General features: G+C 36.4%; 1 protein-coding gene across 1 annotated transcript in view; it reads right to left on the reverse strand.

Annotated features, from left to right (window-relative positions):
• Nucleotides 1-15851: 15851 nt before the first annotated feature.
• LOC133323147 (uncharacterized) overlaps nucleotides 15852-21591 on the reverse strand; it is a 38821-nt gene continuing 33081 nt past the window's right edge. Inside the window, exons 2-3 of the mRNA XM_061532105.1 lie at nucleotides 16122-16717; nucleotides 15852-16053 (exon numbers count right to left, since the gene is read on the reverse strand). Of these exons, the coding sequence (XP_061388089.1) occupies nucleotides 15852-16053; nucleotides 16122-16717 (798 nt within the window). The remainder of the gene's footprint in view (nucleotides 16054-16121; nucleotides 16718-21591) is intronic.

Genomic DNA, 21591 nt, shown 5'->3' on the forward strand with positions numbered 1-21591 from the left:
CCTTTAAATAATTTTGAAAATCTTACCACTTTTGCTCCAAGGCCTTGAAAAAATATTTTTAAAAATCTACGCCTCTTTTAAGGCCTTGAAAAAATATTTTTAAAAATATACGCCTCTTGATGCCGGAAAGATTTTTAAAAAATTTACGCCTTTAAATACCTCAAAAGATCTTGAAATATCTACGCCTCTTCTAAGGCCTTGAAAAATCTTTTAAAAAACTACGCCTCTTCTAAAGCCTTGAAAAAATATTTTTAGAATCTACGCCTCTTCTATAAAGGTCTAAAAATTATTTTTAAAAAATCTACGCCTCTTCTAAGGCCTTGAAAAATATTTTTAAATAGTTTAGGCCTTTTTAAAGCCTTGAATAAATATTTTTAAAAATCTATGCTCTTGAAGGTTTAAAAAATATTTTTAAAAAATCTACGACTTTTTCGTGTTTAAAAAAAAAATATTTTTAGAAACTGACAACGTCTTTGAAGGTTTAAAAAAATATTTTTAAAAAATCTACGCTTCTTCTAAGGACTTGAAAAAATATTTTTAAAAAATCTACGCCTCTTCTAAGGCCTCTTCCTGACCTTGTTGGTTCTGCACTCGTTCCCACACTTCATTTGTGATTGTGTTTTCCTTTCTTATTACAACAACTAGTTGTTGTTGTTATATTTTATTTCCTGCCAACATCGGCAGTATTTACTGTTAACAAATACTAAACGATTTTCTTTACAAACATAGAGATACATACACACACACTTATATATATTTATATATATGTGTGAGTATCATATCAAAAGCCATGAGACAATGGCGACGACTTTTAGTCTCTATGAAGAATTACCAACATAAAATTTGGCACACAGGGTCGTAAGGAAATTCATGAGTCGAAAAGGGGTTTCAATAGACCACGTCTCTGGTTTGAAATTTGAAATGTAGGGTGGCGAACCTCCTCCCACCCCCTTTTGGAATCAACCATCATCCACAAAATACCACACACACATCCATTGTCGGTCACACAATCGACCGAACAGCACCACCATCACCACGACTATCCTTCACCACCATCTCGGAACACCCCATACCACTACAATTGCATTGAGTGACAGCAACAACAACAACCAAACCAGACCATACCAGGCCAGGCCATTGCGTTTCAAAATGCTGCTGTAGTTCAGAAGAGAGTTTCCTTTTTGGCGAACGACGGATTCATTGGCTTACACAGCGTGCTACCAGCAAGACGTGCGAATCGTTCTCTTGTCAGGCAATTATTTTTATCATTTTCGGAATTGTGGAAAAAAAAATCGACGGCAACGTGTGTGATTTCCGCGTTGAGTTGTAATTAAGGCCGGAAAAAAAATTTTTTTTGAGAAGAAAGAAACAAATCGAAATTGTTGTGAGTGTGTGTGTTATCGTCGGATTTAAATACCAAGAGGTAAATGTGCTGATTTTTCAAACAAAAAAAAAAAAAACCATTTTAAATTAAATTAAGCAAGGACCCGAGCTTGTCATGAACCATCGAAATCGAAATAAGACCCCCAACTACCTACCTGCCTCATTTAAATTAAGTCCGTCCTCCATTAAGAAGTTTAATTTTGAGTTTGAATCTACCTCAATCAAAGAAGAAGAACCTCTCCCCTACAAAATCCACTGAGCCATGAAATCCATGGAAGAACAAAAAAAAAATCGGAAACAAAAGAACAATATCAGTGAAGTGAATTAAATTAAGAAAGAAAATCGTGGCTGAGATTAAAAAGTTCGGTATTAAAGAAAAGTCGAAAGTAGAACAAGAAAATTGGCTTTAATTAAAATTCAGAGAACAAATCATGAGCTTATATGATAACATTATTTTTTATGCAAGGCCTTAGAAGAGGCGTAGATTTTTTAAAAATATTTTTTTCAAGGCCTTAGAAGAGGCGTAGATTTTTTAAAAATATTTTTTTCAAGGCCTTAGAAGAGGCGTAGATTTTTTAAAAATATTTTTTCAAGGCCTTAGAAGAGGCGTAGATATTTTAAAAATATTTTTGAGGTACTTAGAAGAGGCGTAGATTTTTTAAAAATATTTTTTCAAGGCCGTAGAAGAGGCGTATATTTTTTAAAAATATTTTTTCAAGGCCTTAAAAGAGGCGTAGATTTTTTAAAAATATTTTTTCAAGGCCTTAGAAGAGGCGTAGATTTTTTAAAAATATTTTTTCCAAGGCCTTAGAAGAGGCGTAGATTTTTTAAAAATATTTTTTCCAAGGCCTTAAGGCCTTAGAAGAGGCGTAGATTTTTTAAAAATATTTTTTTCAAGGCCTTAGAAGAGGCGTAGATTTTTTAAAAATATTTTTTTCAAGGCCTTAGTAGAGGCGTAGATTTTTTAAAAATAGTTTTTTCAAGGCCTTAGAAGAGGCGTAGATTTTTTAAAAATATTTTTTCAAGGCCTTAGAAGAGGCGTAGATATTTTAAAAATATTTTTGAGGTACTTAGAAGAGGCGTAGATTTTTTAAAAATATTTTTTCCAAGGCCTTAATCATAGAAGAGGCGTATATTTTTTAAAAATATTTTTTCAAGGCCTTAAAAGAGGCGTAGATTTTTTAAAAATATTTTTTCAAGGCCTTAGAAGAGGCGTAGATTTTTTAAAAATATTTTTTCCAAGGCCTTAGAAGAGGCGTAGATTTTTTAAAAATATTTTTTCCAAGGCCTTAAGGCCTTAGAAGAGGCGTAGATTTTTTAAAAATATTTTTTCCAAGGCCTTAAGGCCTTAGAAGAGGCGTAGATTTTTTAAAAATATTTTTTTCAAGGCCTTAGAAGAGGCATAGATTTTTTAAAAATAGTTTTTTCAAGGCCTTAGTAGAGGCGTAGATTTTTTAAAAATAGTTTTTTCAAGGCCTTAGAAGAGGCGTAGATTTTTTAAAAATAGTTTTTTCAAGGCCTTAGAAGAGGCGTAGATTTTTTAAAAATAGTTTTTTCAAGGCCTTAGGGGTTTAGAAGAGGCATAGATTTTGCACGAAATTTGGCATAGGCTACTGAATCAGGTCCAGAATGATGTGTGCAAAGTTTCGAGAAAATCGGTTCAGATTTAGATATAGCTCCCATATATAGTTTCGTCCGATTTAAGGTAAATGGTCCGATTTCGATTTACACGAAATTTGGCATAGGGAATTGAATTAGGTCCAGAATGATGTGTGTTAAGTTTCGAGAAAATCGGCTCAGTTTTAGATATAGCTCCCATATATATTTTCGTCCGAATTAAGGTAAATGGGGCACCAAAGTCCCTACACATCTTTCGATTTGCACGAAATTTGGCATAGGGTACTGAATTAGGTCCAGAATGATATGTGTTAAGTTTCGAGAAAATCGGTTCAGATTTAGATATAGCTCCCATGGATATTTTCGTCCGATTTAAGGTAAATGGGGCACCAAAGTCCCTACATATCTTTCGATTTGCACGAAATATGGCATAGGGTACTGAATTAGGTCCAGAATGATATGTGTTAAGTTTCGAGAAAATCGCTTCGGATTTAGATATAGCTCCCATATATAGTTTTGTCCGATTTTATGTAAATGGTGCACCAAGGTCCTAGGACTTCCCTCGTTCATGTGTGAGTCAGCATTTGTCGAGAGAGTCATGTGCTGCAGTTTGCTGCATATTCCTCGAAGTTGAGTGGAGTATTTTGAGAGGAGAGAGAGTGTGTGTGTTGGTGTTCTGCAGAGCAAAACCTCATACTTGTGCCGACACAATAGGGGAGTTTGAACTAGTTTAGTATGTATGTCTAAGTGTATTGCAAGCAAGGGTGAGGGAGAGGAGGACGAGGCAAAATGCATTGCACCACCACCACCCAGGAAGGGGGTTAAATTCTTTGTCTCTCCGAAGTTTGTTGTCCTATGCATTGCTGTTGGACGATAAATGGAGCAGAGACCACACCATATGTGTGTGTCTGCCATCTATGTCCCGGGCTCGTAGTATGGTCCTCGACATTTTTTGCTCGGCTTGTATGTATATAACAAAATATTTGCTGCAGGTTTCCGGTATGATGACGAAGTCACCAACAATCTAACGAAGTTCTGAAGTGTGACCAGGAGGAGGGGGAGGAGAAGTGTGGTGGTCAAACGGAAATAAGGTAGCAGCAGAATAAAATGCAGCAGTTGCAGTGGCCAGTGTCAGGACAGGGGGAGAATTTTATATTTCCAAGCAGAGCAAAGAGGGTTCGGAATTTTTCGAAAAAGTAATGAACGGGGACTAATGGAGTGAGTGTTAGTTTGCCCTGCAGAAATATGTTACGTGCGAAGAAAAAAGGTTTATTTTTGAACAAATTTGTTCAAGCGCAGGGCGGAAGGGGGGAGGGATGCCCTCTAACAGATTGTGAGGGTTTTTTTAGTTTATTTCTAGAAACTAGGGTAGATGGCCATCTACCGGTGATGTTGATGGCGGATGATGAGGGTAGTAGCTCCGAACATTTGCTTTTTTTTCCCTCAGAATAGTGTTGTTGTGGTTGTTGTTGGTTTTATTCGTCGTCGTCGTGTTTGATTTGAAAACTTCTAGGCAAACAAATTGAGGATTTCTGTGTGTTGTGTTGTTCCACAAATATTGATATGACACTTTTCCATGGAAGTAGTGTCGCTGAGACTGTGATACCTCGCCTTGGCCTCTCTTTTCCGCATAATTAAAATATGGCAACAATTTTGTAAAATAAAATTCAAAAGACCGAACTTATGTCAATTATAATTATTTGCGAATTGCAGGACAGGTGTCAGAAGTAATTTATTTTGAATTAAATATGCTTTTTCATGGCCTATTTTTAGGCGAAGATTTTTTAAAAATATTTTTTAAGGCCTATTTATAGGCGTGGATTTCTTAAATATATTTTTAAGGGCCAACATATAGGCGTGGACTTTTAAACATATTTTTAAGGGCCTACTTATAGGCGTGGATTTTTTAAAGATATTTTTAAGGGCCCACTTATAGGCATAGATTTTTTAAACATATTTTTAAGGGCCTACTTATAGGCGTGGATTTTTTTGAAGATATTTTTAAGGGCCTACTTATAGGCGTGGATTTTTTTAAAGATATTTTTAAGGGCCTACCTATAGGCGTGTATTTTTTAAATATATTTTTAAGGGCCTATCATAAGGCGTGGATTTTTTAAATATATTTTTAAGGGCCTATCATAAGGCGTGGATTTTTTAAATATATTTTTAAGGGCCTATCATAAGGCGTGGATTTTTTAAATATATTTTTAAGGGCCTATTTATAGGCGTGGATTTTTTAAATATATTTTTAAGGGCCTATCATAAGGCGTGGATTTTTTAAAGATATTTTTAAGGGCCTATCAAAAGGCGTGGATTTTTTAAAGATATTTTTAAGGCCTTACAAAAGGCGTGGATTTTTTAAAGATATTTTTAAGGCCTTACAAAAGGCGTGGATTTTTTAAAGATATTTTTAAGGCCTTACAAAAGGCGTGGATTTTTTAAAGATATTTTTAAGGGCCTATCATAAGGCGTGGATTTCTTAAAGATATTTTTAAGGGCCTATCATAAGGCGTGGATTTTTTAAAGATATTTTTAAGGGCCTATCATAAGGCGTGGATTTTTTTAAAGATATTTTTAAGGGCCTACTTATAGGCGTGGATTTTTTAAACACATTTTTAAGGGCCTATCATAAGGCGTGGATTTTTTAAAGATATTTTTAAGGGCCTATCATAAGGCGTGGATTTCTTAAAGATATTTTTAAGGGCCTATCATAAGGCGTGGATTTTTTAAAGATATTTTTAAGGGCCTATCATAAGGCGTGGATTTTTTAAAGATATTTTTAAGGGCCTATCATAAGGCGTGGATTTCTTAAAGATATTTTTAAGGGCCTATCATAAGGCGTGGATTTTTTAAAGATATTTTTAAGGGCCTATCATAAGGCGTGGATTTTTTTAAAGATATTTTTAAGGGCCTACTTATAGGCGTGGATTTTTTAAACACATTTTTAAGGGCCTATCATAAGGCGTGGATTTTTTAAAGATATTTTTAAGGGCCTATCATAAGGCGTGGATTTCTTAAAGATATTTTTAAGGGCCTATCATAAGGCGTGGATTTTTTAAAGATATTTTTAAGGGCCTATCATAAGGCGTGGATTTTTTAAAGATATTTTTAAGGGCCTATCATAAGGCGTGGATTTCTTAAAGATATTTTTAAGGGCCTATCATAAGGCGTGGATTTTTTAAAGATATTTTTAAGGGCCTATCATAAGGCGTGGATTTTTTTAAAGATATTTTTAAGGGCCTACTTATAGGCGTGGATTTTTTAAACACATTTTTAAGGGCCTATCATAAGGCGTGGATTTTTTAAATATATTTTTAAGGGCCTACTTATAGGCGTGGATTTTTTAAAGATATTTTTAAGGGCCTACTTATAGGCGTGGATTTTTTAAAGAATATTTTTCTAAGGGCCTACTTATAGGCGTGGATTTTTTAAAAATATTTTTCAAAGCCTATTTATAGGCGTGGATTTTTTTTAAATATTTTTCAAAGCCTATTAATAGGCGTGGATTTTTTTAAAAATATTTTTCAAAGCCTATTAATAGGCGTGGATTTTTTTAAAAATATTTTTCAAAGCCTATTTATAGGCGTGGATTTTTTAAAAATATTTTTCAAAGCCTATTTATAGGCGTGGATTTTTTTTAAATATTTTTCAAAGCCTATTAATAGGCGTGGATTTTTTTAAAAATATTTTTCAAAGCCTATTAATAGGCGTGGATTTTTTTAAAAATATTTTTCAAAGCCTATTTATAGGCGTGGATTTTTTAAAAATATTTTTCAAAGCCTATTTATAGGCGTGGATTTTTTAAAAATATTTTTCAAAGCCTATTTATAGGCGTGGATTTTTTAAAGATATTTTTCCTGAATTTTATTTCTCTTTGAAACTGAATTTATCCACATGTCACCACACCCATCCCTTGGTTTAAAATCCAATAAAAAACTACTTTCAAACAATCATCTGGTCCCCTCGTTCCGATGTAATTACCACACTCATTTTTTCCGAACGATATGTCGGATTGCAAAAGTTCTTCTTCTCTAATAGCATTTCAATTGCATTCAATCGCTTACGGCATATGTTGCAAAGCTCCTACCCGGGCTCACTCCCTTTCTCCGGGAAAAGCACTAACATTATTAATGACTGGTAGCTGTGGCAGTAATAAGTAACCTCCCTCTGATGCAATTGCAACAAAAATAAAAAAATCAATAATAAATGACATTAACAAAATTGACTACCTCAGTTGGAGGGACTCGAACCAATCCGACCCGATACCTCACACCACAAGATTAATGCCAATGCCTCGCAGGCAAAACTAACAGCAACCTGCCGACCACGTTGTACCCGATACTATTACAATTTAATCGGATTGATGTGATTCCAACGCCACTCCGCCGCACGTCACTCTTCGTCACCGTTTTCCAAGTGACCTAAGGTGATGACATGTATGTGCCACCAATGGAAAAAGGCGGACGGACTCATGTCTCGAGCATATTGTGTTTGGGCTGAAATCTATGACAATTTATGGAATTTTTATCTAATAGGTTTTTTTTCTTAGAATAATAATATTGATTTCATAGCATACATTTAGGGGCGGAGGAAATTTGCGTCACAATGTTCTACATTTCATCTAGTCACAGGCAATTTCATTAGAGGAGCAGAGGAACAGAAGAAAAATCACTTTAACATTTTCCCACTTAGAATAGAAATATATTGTGTGTCTATGTGTGTATACACACATACATACGTACATACATATATATATATTGTGTATGTCATCATCATGTACTTCACTATAATGACACATATCACTATAATGGTTTTTTGCTGTTGTTGTTGTTTCAAGCTGATGATGAGAGAGCTCATTTATCTCGTCATTAGTTTTCTTAAGCGCTGATGATGAAGATAATGGCGTGTGTTTCTTAGCATGACATTGAAAACGGCTTTGAAAAATATTTTTTCAAAAAATCCACGCCTATAAATAGGCTTTGAAAAATGTTTTTAAGAAATCCACGCCACTGTGGAAACCTTTGAAAAATATTTTTTCAAAAAATCCACGCCTATATATAGGCTATGAAAAATATTTTTAAAAAATCCACGCCTATAAATAGGCTTTGAAAAATATTTTTAAAAACCCACGCCTATAAATAGGCTTTGAAAAATATTTTTAAAAATCCACGCCTATAAATAGGCTTTGAAAAATAGTTTTAAAAAAATCCACGCCTATAAATAGGCTTTGAAAAATATTTAAAAAAAATCCACGCCTATAAATAGGCTTTGAAAAATATTTTTTTCAAAAAATCCACGCCTATAAATAGGCTTTGAAAAATATTTTTAAAAAAATCCACGCCTATAAATAGGCTTTGAAAAATATTTAAAAAAAATCCACGCCTATAAATAGGCTTTGAAAGATATTTTTAAAGAATCCACGCGTATAAATAGGCTTTGAAAAATATTTTTAAAAAATCCACGCCTATAAATAGGCTTTGAAAAATATTTTTAAAAAATCCACGCCTATAAATGGGCTTTGAAAAATATTTTTAAAAAATCCACGCCTATAAATAGGCTTTGAAAAATACTTTTAAAAAATCCACGCCTATAAATAGGCTTTGAAAAATATTTTTTCAAAAAATCCCCGCCTATAAATAGGCTTTGAAAAATATTTTTTCAAAAAATCCACGCCTATAAATAGGCTTTGAAAAATATTTTTAAAAAATCCACGCCTATAAATAGGCTTTGAAAAATATTTTTTCAAAAAATCCACGCCTATAAATAGGCTTTGAAAAATATTTTTTCAAAAAATCCACGCCTATAAATAGGCTTTGAAAAATATTTTTGCAAAAAATCCACGCCTATAAATAGGCTTTGAAAAATATTTTTTCAAAAAATCCACGCCTATAAATAGGCTTTGAAAAATATTTTTAAAAAATCCACGCCTATAAATAGGCTTTGAAAAATACTTTTAAAAAATCCACGCCTATAAATAGGCTTTGAAAAATATTTTTAAAAAATCCACGCCTATAACTAGGCTATGAAAAATATTTTTAAAAAATCCACGACTATAAATAGAGAAAATCGCTTCAGATTTCGATTTAGCTCACATTATAGATATCGTCCGATTTCCTATAAATGGAATTTCGTGTAAATCGGTTCAGATTTCTATATATCTCTCTTAATGGTATCGCTCGATTTTCTGTAAATGATGCACCAAACAGTAAAAGTTTGTTCGATTGGGATGAAATTTGGCACAGCGTACACAATGGAGTCTAGAATGACGTATGCCAAGTTTTGTTGAAATCGGTTCAGATTTAGATATAGCTCCCCTTATAGATATCGTCCGATTTCCTATAAATGGTGCGTAAAACACCCAAAGTTTAATCGATTGCCATGATATTTGGCACAGTGTAACGAATTGGGTCAACAATAACGAATGTCAAGTTTTGTCAAAATCGGTTCAGATTTCGATATAGCTCCCTTTATAACTTTCGTCCGATTTCATGTTATAGGTTCATTAATTACCTATTATTTGTGCGATTGCGATGAAATTTGCTAGGTCGTACTAAATTGAGGCTAGAATGTTGTGTATTAAGTTGCATGTAGATCGGATTAGATTTCGATATATATCCCTTTATAGATTTCGTCCGATTTTCAGAAAATACTGCCTCAAACAGCCAAATGTGGTTGTATTGCGACGAAATCTGATACATCGTAGCAAATTGATGCTAGAACGATGTGTATTAAATTTCATCTTAATCGGTTCAGATTTCGATATAGCTCCCTTTATAGATTTCGTCCGATTTTCGGATAATACAGCACAACACAGCCAAAGTTGGCACAGCGTACACAATCGAGCCTATAGGAGATTTTCCTCAGTGTTTAATTTCCCCTGCCTCATTATATCATATCTACCCTCGAAAGGATGGGGGGGGGAGAAAATTATCATTCCGATCAAATGCAATTTTAATAGCCATACAAAGTTGCATTTACTGCCGTTCTCTACCTCTCTCAATTTTTTTCACCCTCCGAAGAAAGCCATTATTTTCACCACCCAGTAGTCATTATTCAACATTTATGGTATTGGGGTAATTTATAGTTTATTTTTCTCTTTACTGTGTTACCTCATACCAGTAATTCTTAAGTACAAATTATGGCCATTCAAGGTGGAAGCGTAATTTCCCTTCTTGATAGTTAGTTGTTGTTGCCAAAGTAATGGCCTAGCTTTAGATTCATGGGGAAATGAAGAAGTTGTTCTGCCAAGAAGAACGATTTTTTCTAAGGATTGTCATTAGGGGTGTGTTTTTTTCGAAGAAGAAATTTTGCAAAATAATTTTGAAGGTGGCAAATTACTGCAACAAAAAAAGCAATAAATCCTGAAAAATTGTAACTCACTTTTTTTCATTGGATATTTTTGGGGAGAGATGTTTTGAACCGAGGCTTGGAGTTTTCTGACGTCTCTCTTAGGCCTGGATTTAAAAAAAATATATATTTTTCATGGCCTACTTATAGGCGTGGATTTTTTAAAAGCAATTTTCATGGCCTATTTAGGGGGGTGGATTTTTAAAAAGTATTTTTTCACTGCCTATTTATAGGCGTGGACTTTTTAAAAATATTTTTCAAAGCCTATTTATAGGCGTGGATTTTTTAAAAATATTTTTCAAAGCCTATTTATTGGCGTGGACTTTTTAAACATATTTTTCAAAGTCTATTTATAGGCGTGGATTTTTTTTAAAGTAATTTTCATAGCCAATTTATAGGCGTGGATTTTTTAAAAGTATTTTTTCATGGCCTATTTATAGGCGTGGATTTTTTAAAAGTAATTTTCATGGCCTACTTATAGGCGTGGATTTTTTAAAAGTAATTTTCATGGCCTATTAATAGGCGTGGATTTTTTAAAAGTAATTTTTCATGGCCTTTTTATAGGCGTGGATTTTTTATAAGTAATTTTCATGGCCTATTTATAGGCGTAGATTTTTTAAAAGTATTTTCATGGCCTATTTAGAGTGGTGGATTTTTTAAAAGTATTTTTTCATGGCCTATTTAGAGGCGTGGATTTTTTAAAAGTAATTGTTCATGGCCTATTTAGAGGCGTGGTTTTTTAAAAGTAATTTTCATGGCCTATTTATAGGCGTGGATTTTTTAAAAGTATTTTTTCATGGCCTATTTATAGGCTTGGATTTTTTAAAAGTAATTTTCATGGCCTATTTATAGGCGTAGATTTTTTAAAAGTATTTTTTCGTGGCCTATTTATAGGCGTGGATTTTTTTAAAGTAATTTTCATGGCCTATTAATAGGCGTGGATTTTTTAAAAGTAATTTTCATGGCCTAGTTATAGACGTAGACCTTTTAAAATGGGTTTCGGTAGCCAATTTATAGGCGTAGATTTTATTGTCTCCCCATTCAGGTCAATGCCTCCATTGGATGACTACATTATGACTACAACACTTCCTTCCTGTTCCTTTGCAAAATTAAAATACAAAAACAGACATTTTCACCATTCACAAAACATGCAATGCAATTTTCATTGGGAACGGTAAAAATGTTTCCGAATTTAATAAGTACGTTCATGTTTGATTCCTTCCCCCCCGCCTCCTCCTCTCCTCCGCTATTTATAAACAACTTAGACAGCAAAGAGGATATGTTCCTTAGGCAACATATAAAGGAACAACATAAATGTTGTTCCTGTTGTTGTCAACAACAATTCTCCACAGGAGGAACAGGAAGCCCGCCGAACACACACACAAGGTAAAAACCACCTTTCTTCTTTCAAGGAAGAAGGATGAAGGAACATGTGTGTGTGTGTGATAGTATTTGTGTTGTTAGTTTGTTATTTGCCAAGTTTTGTTGTTGCAGTTGTTAGTTTGTTCGTTGCTATAGCAGAGTCCAAATGGCATGGAACTGCATATTCTATTCTTGCTACTGCTGCTACTAACTTCGGTATTTGGTTGTTTGGTTCGCCTTCGTACGTTCGCCTTTAACAAGGAATATAAATTGAATTTTATTTCCCCAATGCAAAAAACTACAATACGTGTCCTTTCCTTAGAGCAGCAGCAACACATACATATGTGTACGAATATGTGCGGCACAACACCATCCTTCCTAGGGAAGAAGGGAAGAGCAGCACCGAGAGAAGAAAATACAATGTAGAAATCAGCAATCAAATGGGAATGACATTACCAAAGACATGGCATATCCTAGGTAATATTGTTAGGTAGATTGCAGGGAAACAAATAATGGAATAATGTTGAAAAGGACTAGAAGAATTTGAAACACAATTCAGGGATCTTCAATTGAAGAGAAAAAAATTAAAAAAAATAATTAGGGCTATCATAGGACGTGGATTTTTTTAAAAAATATTTTTTTATGTCGTTGAATTAAAAAAAAAATATATTTTTTTGAGGTCTACTAACAGGCGTGGATTTTTTAAAAAAATATTTTTAGGGTCATTCTAGTCTCAAGTTGGTATCAAATTTCCAAAATTGTCAAATTTCAACGTAATCGAACTAACTTCAGCTGTTTAATGCAGTATTTTCCGAAAATCGGAAGAAAGCTATAGAGGGAGCTATATCGAAATCGGAACCAATTTACACGAAATTAAATACACCTCATTCTATCCTTATTCTAGTTCACTGAGCCAAATTTCATGGCAATCGATCAAACTTTGGGTGTTTTATGCACCATTTATGGGAAATCGGACGATATTTATAAGGGAGCTATATCTAAATCTGAACCGATTTCAACAAAACTTGACACACATCATTCTAGCCTCAATTTAGTACGCTGTACCAAATTTCATCGAAATCGTACAAATAATTAGTAACTAATGGACCTATAACATGAAATCGGACGAAAGTTATAAAGGAAGCTATATCAAAATCTGAACCGATTTTAACAAAACTTGACATACGTTCTGATAGACCCAATTCGTTACGCTGTACCAAATTTCGTCGCAATCGAACCAACATTGGGTGTTTTATGCACCATTTATAGGAAATCGGACGATATCTATAAGGGGAGCTATATCGAAATCTAAACCGATTTCAACAAAACTTGATGTACGTCATTCTAGACTCTAAAGTGTACGCTGAGCCAAATTTCGTCACAATCGAACGATTTTTGGCTTTGTTGTGCTGTATTATCCGAAAATCGGACGAAAACTACAAAGAGATCCATATCTAAATCTGAACCGATTTTAATAAAACATAATACACATCATTCTAGCCTCAATTTGACACGCTGTACCAAATTTCATCGAAATCGTACAAATAATTAGTAATTAATGGACCTATAACATGAAATCGGACGAAAGTTATAAAGGGAGCTATATCAAAATCTGAACCGATTTTAACAAAACTTGACATACGTTCTTATAGACCCAATTCGTTACGCTGAACAAAATTTCGTCGCAATCGAACCAACTTTGGGTGTTTTATGCACCATTTATAGGAAATCGGACGATATCTATAAGGGGAGCTATATCGAAATCTAAACCGATTTCAACAAAACTTGATGTACGTCATTCTAGACTCAAAAGTGTACGCTGTGCCAAATTTCGTCGCAATCGAACCAACTTTGGGCATTTGGTGCGGTATTTTCCGAAAATCGGACGAAATCTATAATGGGAGCTATATTGAAATCTGAAGCGATTTCCATAAAACTTAATACACAACATTCTAGCCTTAATTTAGTACGATGTAGCAAATTTCATCGCAATCGGGCAAATAATGAGTAATTAATGGGCCTATAACATGTATGTATACAGTATTTTCCGAAAATCGGAAGTAAGCTATCAAGGTAGCTATAACTAAATCTGAACCGATTTCAATGAAATTTAACAGGCATTATTCCAGACCCATTTCGTTACGATGCACCAAATTTCATCGCAATAGAACCACATTTGGCTGTTTGGTTCAGTATTTTCTGAAAATCGAATGAAAGCTATAAAGGGACCTATATCGAAATCTGAATCGATTTGAATAAAACATTACACACATCATTCTAGGCTCAATTGGGTAAGATATGCCAAATTTTGTCACAATCGAACCAACATTGGATATTTGATGGACCACTTAGCAAAAATCGGACGAAAACTATAAAGGGAGCTATATCTAAATCTGAACCGATTAAGATGAAATTTAATACACAGCATTCTAGCCCAAATTTGGTATCATGTTCAAAATTTCGTGGCAATCGAACCAACATTGGGTCTTTGGTGCACCATTTACAAAGAATCGGCTGAGATCTATAAAGGGACCTATATCGAAATCTGAACCGATTTCTATAAAACTCAACACACATAATTCTAGCCTAAAATTAGTGCGCTATACCCAATTTCGTCGCAATCAAACGAATTTCGAGTGTTTCAGGCACCATTTATCGGAAATCGGACGATAGCTATAAAGGGACCTATATCGAAATCTGAACCGATTTCAATAAAACTTAAAACACATCATTTTAGTCTCAAATCAATACGCTTTGGAAAATTTCGTCGCAATTGGACAACATGTGGCTATTTGGTGCACCATTTAGATAAAATCGGACGAAAATATATATGAGAGCTATATCGAAATCTGAATCGATTTACATGAAATTTAATACCCGTCATTTTAGATCCAATTCAGACATGTGTGCAAAATTTCGTCGCAATCGAACAACATTTGACTGTTTGGTTCACTATTTACATGAAATCGGACGGAATCTATAAAGGGACCTATATCCAAATCTGAACCGATTTCAATAAAACTTGACACACATCATTGTAGGGTCAATTTAATACCCTATACCAAATTTCATTGCAATCGATCAAACTTTGGCTGTTTGGTCCATTATTTATATAAAATCCGACGAAAGCTATAAAGGGACCTATACCAAAATCTGAACCGATTTATACGAAATTTAGTACACATCATTCTACACCTAATTCAGACCTCTGTACCAAATTTCATTGCAATAGGACAACTTTCATTTTTTTGAAATTATTTTCTTAAATTAAAATTTTCTTAAAATTAAAAAAAATAATAATTTTAAAAATTAAAGAAACACTTACCTTAAATTGTAATGAAAATGAAAAGTTCAAAATTTTGTATTGTGCATGTGTGCGTGAAAATCATACGGCTCATATGTACAATGTAAAGAGTAGGAAGAAGAAGAAAAACCAAAAATTGTAAGAGGGTTGGGATGTGAACGGATGTGATGATTGGAACCTCAATTTAGCGGTGGGGTTTTGTTGCTCCACATCCATACTCGATAGAGGTGGGGGAGGAGTAAATCAAATCAACAGGTCTACCAGGTGAGGCGAACTAATAAAGTTGGTGAGGGTGTATGAAGAAACTCAAAATCAAATCGGAGAACTTCGAAAATCAAAAGTGAAACTGAAAATCGGCCGCAGAAGAAGTACGTACGGTCGCGTGATGTGTGTTTTTATAAATAGCTACAAAGAAAAAAATTATAAAAAAATAAATAGAAAAAAATGAACTAAAATTTTGCAGTACAAAAAATTGAGTCGGTTGGTTGAGGTTAGGAGTCACAAACACAAAATTTTGAAAAAATACAACTCTAAAAAAAGGTTGTTGGCTTTACTAAAGAGGGGGGGGGGGGGTGTCTTCAGTGACAAAACAAAATTGGGGAGATTTACTTAAAACTTAAGGTGAAGTTCTATACCGAACCCTGTTTTAAGGGGTCGGTTACTAAGGTGCTGTACATCAACAAGGGGGGTACTTAGATTGCGGGGGAGATTAGGTGGTTGAGTGGTTGGTGGCGGAGGTTTTAAACCTCCTCCCCGAACAAAAACTATTTTAAACTGAAAATTCATTTCGAAAAGCCTGACAATGCTGGCGAATTTTTGTTTTTCCGTTCGCCCCAGCCTACCTCGAATTTGGACTCGTCGATCTACTGCGCTGTTGATTTGTCTGATCGTTTACATAATGTACAATGGCCGATGTGACCTCCTTGATTGAGGATTGAATCTCCGGGGTGACCGGTTGTAGCTTGCGAGTGGCCGCCGTAGGGGTGGTTTGGCTTGTGGGCGATGTGCGTTGTTGCTGGGACAGCAAAGAAGAGGCCAATCTGCAATTTAAGAAAAAGAAATTAATAAAAAAAATCCGAACTTCGAAATATATTATGTTCCGCCTTACCTTTCATGGGCCGTTCTCTGTGACAATTTCTCTTGGCTACGCCAGCCCAAATAGGGCTGACGCATTGAATTCCTTATCACACTGTGACCGCTGTTGACGGACATAAAGCTCGAATTGATGGGACCACCTCTCGAAAATGAACCGCGTTGCGAGACGCTAGGCGATGTATGTGACGAATTTAGGTGAGATGTGGACCAGCGTGAAAATGCCCCACCACTACCGGCACCATGACCGGCATGTCCACCAGCTGCAGTACCATGCTGACCAGCCGTACCCGTCTGACCACCATGATGACTATGTGCCGAGGGACTTAACAACAAAGGACTACGATCGGAACGCTGGGAACCCAACGAACTAAGGGATGTGGTCTTTGAGTTAAGACCGGCCCAACGACCAGAATCTTGGGTACGTTTGCGGGTGAAATTGCCAGGTTTATAGGTGCCAGCAGCCGACGAGCCATCCGGGGATTTTTGATTGTATTGCCTAAACCAGTCGGGGATGTTGAGACGTTGCAGCGAGGCCTGGATGCGTAGCTGATGTTCACTCAGGGCGGCCGGATTGTGATCGTGGGATTTTTGAAGCTCATTTTCGGGGGGCTGGAATTAAGAAAAAAAAACAGATATTTATAGCGGATTTTTTTAAAAAAAATTTAGGACCTACTTCTAGGCATGGATTGTTAAAAATATATTTTAGGGCCTACTTCTAGGCCTGGATTTTTAACAAATATTTTTAGGGCCTACTTATAGGCGTGGATTGTTTAAAAATATTTGTAAGGGCCTACTTCTAGGCGTGGATTGCTAAAAAATATTTTTAGGGCCTATTTCTAGGCGTGGATTGTTTAAAAATATTTGTAAGGGCCTACTTCTAGGCGTGGATTGTTTAAAAATATTTGTAAGGGCCTACTTCTAGGGGTGGATTGTTTAAATATATTTGTAAGGGCCTACTTCTAGGCGTGGATTGTTTAAAAATATTTTTTAGGGCCTACTTCTAGGCGTAGATTGTTTAAAATATTTTTTAGGGCCTACTTCTAGGCGTGGATTGTTCAAAAATATTTTTAGGGCCTACATCTAGGCGTGGATTGCTAAAAAATATTTTTAGGGCCTATTTCTAGGCGTGGATTGTTTAAAATTATTTGTAAGGGCCTACTTCTAGGCGTGGATTGTTTAAAAATATTTGTAAGGGCCTACTTCTAGGCGTGGATTGTTTAAAAATATTTTTTAGGGCCTACTTTTAAAATAATTTTTAAAGGATCCTCAGAAGGTGGTGATTTTTTTGAAATTACTTTTTGAAGTCATGGACCCCAGGAATCCGCACTTCGACCGGAAAATTAAAACAAGGAATATTTTTCTTTGAAAAAAAATTTTGAATTTTATTTTTCTTAAATCCTACAAAAGAGAGAGGATCTTTTCAAGATCCCCTCTCCAAACTATATTACAAAACTTAAACGTAAACTTCTCGATGACTTCCCAGGACATTTAAAACGTGATCCATATGTTTGCTGCAGGCATTCAAGCGGACATCAGCATAACGACTCAGGAAGAACATATACCGCTCCAGTTCATCGAGGGAACAATGCTGGAAACCATTACTGTTTCCGATTCTTCGAATATCCGCCACGATATTTTTAAGTAATGGCAAATATTCCGGAGAATCTTGCAGGGCTTCTAAGGCATCATAGGAGGTCTGCGGGGAGTTGTGATGATATTGCGATAGACGACCCTGCACGGAGCTGAGACGTCGATGTTGCGTCTCTAAGGTGGCCATTAAGCTATCAATGGCAATTAGAGATCGGTTGGGACTTGAGGGCCGGGTTGAGAGATGTTTGGTGAACAATTGATCCAAAGGTTCATTTTCATATTCCTGTCCGAACGAATCGAGTAGGGCATTTTCACTGTAGCGGGTCATGGTTGTGCCGCTGCAGGGTTCTTCCGAATGCAGTGTGGTGAAATCAAAGGTACGACTATCAAAGGGCGATATGGACGAGCAGGGTGAATCGATTTCCCTAAAATCATCGGTGTCGAAGTCGAATTGCTGAGCCGTGAATTTTGTAGGCCAATAGTTTTTCGTTGAGCGGGCAGGGAGACTGAGGCGGCTGCTGGTGCGGAACATCACGGGTTTGGCAGATATGCTGCTATCCCTTGAAGAAGATTTACTGCTGCTATAACTACCCAGGGAATACTTGGGGCTTGAGGAGAGTTGTGAAAAATTCGAAGAGGCATCCAGTTGAATAGGTGATCCGGATCGCACCTTGGAGAACTCAATATCATCAATACCGAATTGCAGGCGCCCCGTCTCCTTTACCGACACCTTGATGAAGGCAAATAGCCTTTGAATTTTTTCCGGACTTAGGAATTTTCCACTAAACGGCAGGGTCATATCCTCCGAGGAGAACCAATAATGCGAACTTTCTTGTTGGTTACTGGAGAATCGCTGAGAAACTTCAGAGTCCTGCTGGCCACCTCTCAACACAAATTTATGGCCATCTATACCAAAATTGATGGGTTTTTGTTCTGGGCATCTTTGCCGAAAGATTTCATAGAGCAGCTTAAGGCGTTCCTTTTCATTGGGGAAAATTTCCAAGGCCACATAAAAATCTCCAGATTTTATCCAGAATTTTGAGAACTCCTTTTCACCGTCCTGATGAGCCGCCGTCTCCATTTCCATGGTAGAGGCATTTTGATAAAATGTATTACCTCCTAGGCTATAGGTTAGCTGGGGATCTTCCACATCCTCCTCCTCACCCTCGTTCTCCGGTTCCCAGGAATGATCTTCTCGTATGACCTGCATGGCAATGGAGGAGCTTCTTCGCGAATCATTATCATAAATTGATCGAGGTCTTGACTTATTGAGCCTCGAAATCGGTATAGGGCTCACAGACTGCTGCTGCAGACTTCCCGTCTCATTAAAGGCCGAACTGAGATTCCTTGGCCCTGGTCCCCGTTTAATAGGCGTCGAATAGCACCTCTGATTCTCCTCAAATTTGCCCAGGGAACGATTGAGGATCCCTTGGGATTTACTTTTCCAGCGTATGGGGCTGTCGAAGTCATTCGACCCGGTTTCGAAACCCAAATCGAAGCTATCGCAAAGACGAGGGCCCGACAGAGGACTTCGTAGAGGTGAGGAGACCGAAGTGTTGCCTTTTATTTGCCATGAATTATTTAAAATCCCCTTGGTGGGAGCAGCGGCAATCAGCTGTAAATCCAGTTGCGACTTGGGTTTACCATGAGGTCTGGGTCGTGGACGGATTTTATTTTCCGTTTCTGAATCGGTGCTGGAGAGGGTTCGGGTTTCCACCAAGGAGTTGTCTTTACGCCAACTCAAACTGCGGCGTAATTTCTTTTTGCGGGCCGGTTTAATGGGTGCCCCACGTTGGGCGCCACTTTCAGCCAGTGAATCTCGACTTGAGTTCTGCAAGAAAAATTGAAGGAAATTGGTGAGACTTTGTGACTAGCAACTCAACTAAACAAACACTTACCTTGAGGTCCGCTTCAGGAGCCGAGGAGGAGGACTCCATTTCACTACTGGGAGTAGCTTCGCCGCTATTCTCCTTAAAACCCTCCGATGAAAGGGTAAAGGTTTCCGTACAAGATTTCTCCTCGGAATCTGTATTCACAGGCGATGAATCAGCGGAGGAGTTGGAGGCGGATTTGAGTTCGGATCTCAGAGAATTATCTTGCTTCGGGATGCCAGGAGCCCGATGCTTCTTACGCGACTTCCGTATCGATGGATTTGAGACAAATGAGTTGTGCTCAATTTCCTGAATCTTTGACATGATCTGCTCGTGGAATCTCTCGGCCTTCGCCAGGAAACAGTTAAGGGGTGGTAATTCAGTGGCCAGTGGTAGGATTTCCAAGCTACGCGATCGACTGGGTCTTTGCTGGACTGGACAATTCATTTGTGTGCGGAATTCTTTCCTCAATTGATCGATGGTTTTATAGTCCAGAGATTTGGATCTGCGGAGCCTTCCTTGGACCACTGGCTTAGCAGAGAAACTCTTTAGAGTAGCATCTGAAACCTTTGAGGTTTCTTGAGGTTGCTGCTGTTCCGCCACCTTCTTTGCGAGTCTTCCTCGACTCCTTGGTAGGGTAAATAATTTCGCCAGTGTCGATTGCATGGCATTGGGTTGCTGCAGCGACAGCTCATTCGCCAAATTGTTATAGCTTCGGGTCAGCGTTGAAGAATTACGCCGCATAATTTTCGAAAATTTACTATTCAGCAAAGAGGCCATTCGCTTCACTTTGAATTTTTTCAGAAGTTTGGTTTTCAAAGGCCTGACACTTTCCGCCTGCACTTTTGATGAGGAAGCCATTGGTGCGGGAATTTCTTCGGGAGTTGGTAGGTCGATTGTTTGGAATGAGGCGTCAATAATTTCGATGGAGGACATTTTTGATAATTTTATTAAATTTTAAATTTATTGCTTAGAGGTTTTGCTTAGAGCCTTGTGTTGTAACGTTAGACGTTGCAGTTTAGAACTGACACGGACTTCGAATTTTTCTCCAGGTTTTATACGGAGAGCAGAACTCTCCTTGTTTTCTCTGTTGTGTGCGGAGTTTATGATCCTCCACAAAGACAGGTAGTTTGAAATTTATTGGTTCGAACAAATTATTATTAACTTCGTTAATTTTCCTCCGCACAAACCCTGCCGCCACCGCTTGACAGGTAGGTAGATAGTTGATACGTGGCTGCCACGAGCATTGGAAAGTCCCTAAAAAGCAGCTGTCTTTGCGGGATTTCGCATCGAATGAGGATTTTTATGGTGGCTTAGCGGCATTTAGTGTGAAGTGTTAGACGCTAATTGGTTTCCAAGAAGTTTACGATTGAAAATAAGAAAAAATATTCGGAGGATTGCCAATTCCGCAAAATCCAATTTTCTAAGGAAAATTCAGCGGAGAAATTTGGAAGAAATAATTTTAAAGTGAACTAGAAATTGTGGTCTGATGGGTTAAATATTATACCTCTATGTTCTATATACAATATTTGCATGGGAGCGGATTTTTGAAATTAAAAATTAACTCCCGATTTTAGGAACGAAAATATTATTTTTTACTTCTGAAAAAATTCCCTTTAAGGAAAAAAAACCTACCAAAAATGTCTACTGTAAAAAATCAATTCCTGAGATATTTTTTAAATGGCGCCCAACGTGGGGTTCTTTTTAAAATTCCCACAATTCACAGAAATGTCGAGGAAGGTTGAAGGCATTTTTTCTTAGAGAAAAACCTGAGATATTTTAAAAATGGCGCCCAATGTGGGGTTCGGTATGAAAATATGAATTTTAACTTCTAAAAAAATTTCCTTTAAGAAAAACATAACTTCCAAAATTGTTTTCTATAAGAAAAAGCGATTTCTGAGATATTTTGTAAAATGGCGCCCAATGCGTAGATCGTTTCAAATGTCACATAAATATTCAAATCATAAATATTAAATAGTAAAAATACCTTCCGAAAGTCATGAAAATATATATTTTATAAAA

This window comes from Musca vetustissima, unplaced genomic scaffold, assembly GCF_032173495.1.
Source record: "Musca vetustissima isolate MV318-11 ecotype Yass unplaced genomic scaffold, APGP_CSIRO_Mvet_v1 utg6341, whole genome shotgun sequence".
Taxonomy (NCBI): domain Eukaryota; kingdom Metazoa; phylum Arthropoda; class Insecta; order Diptera; family Muscidae; genus Musca; species Musca vetustissima.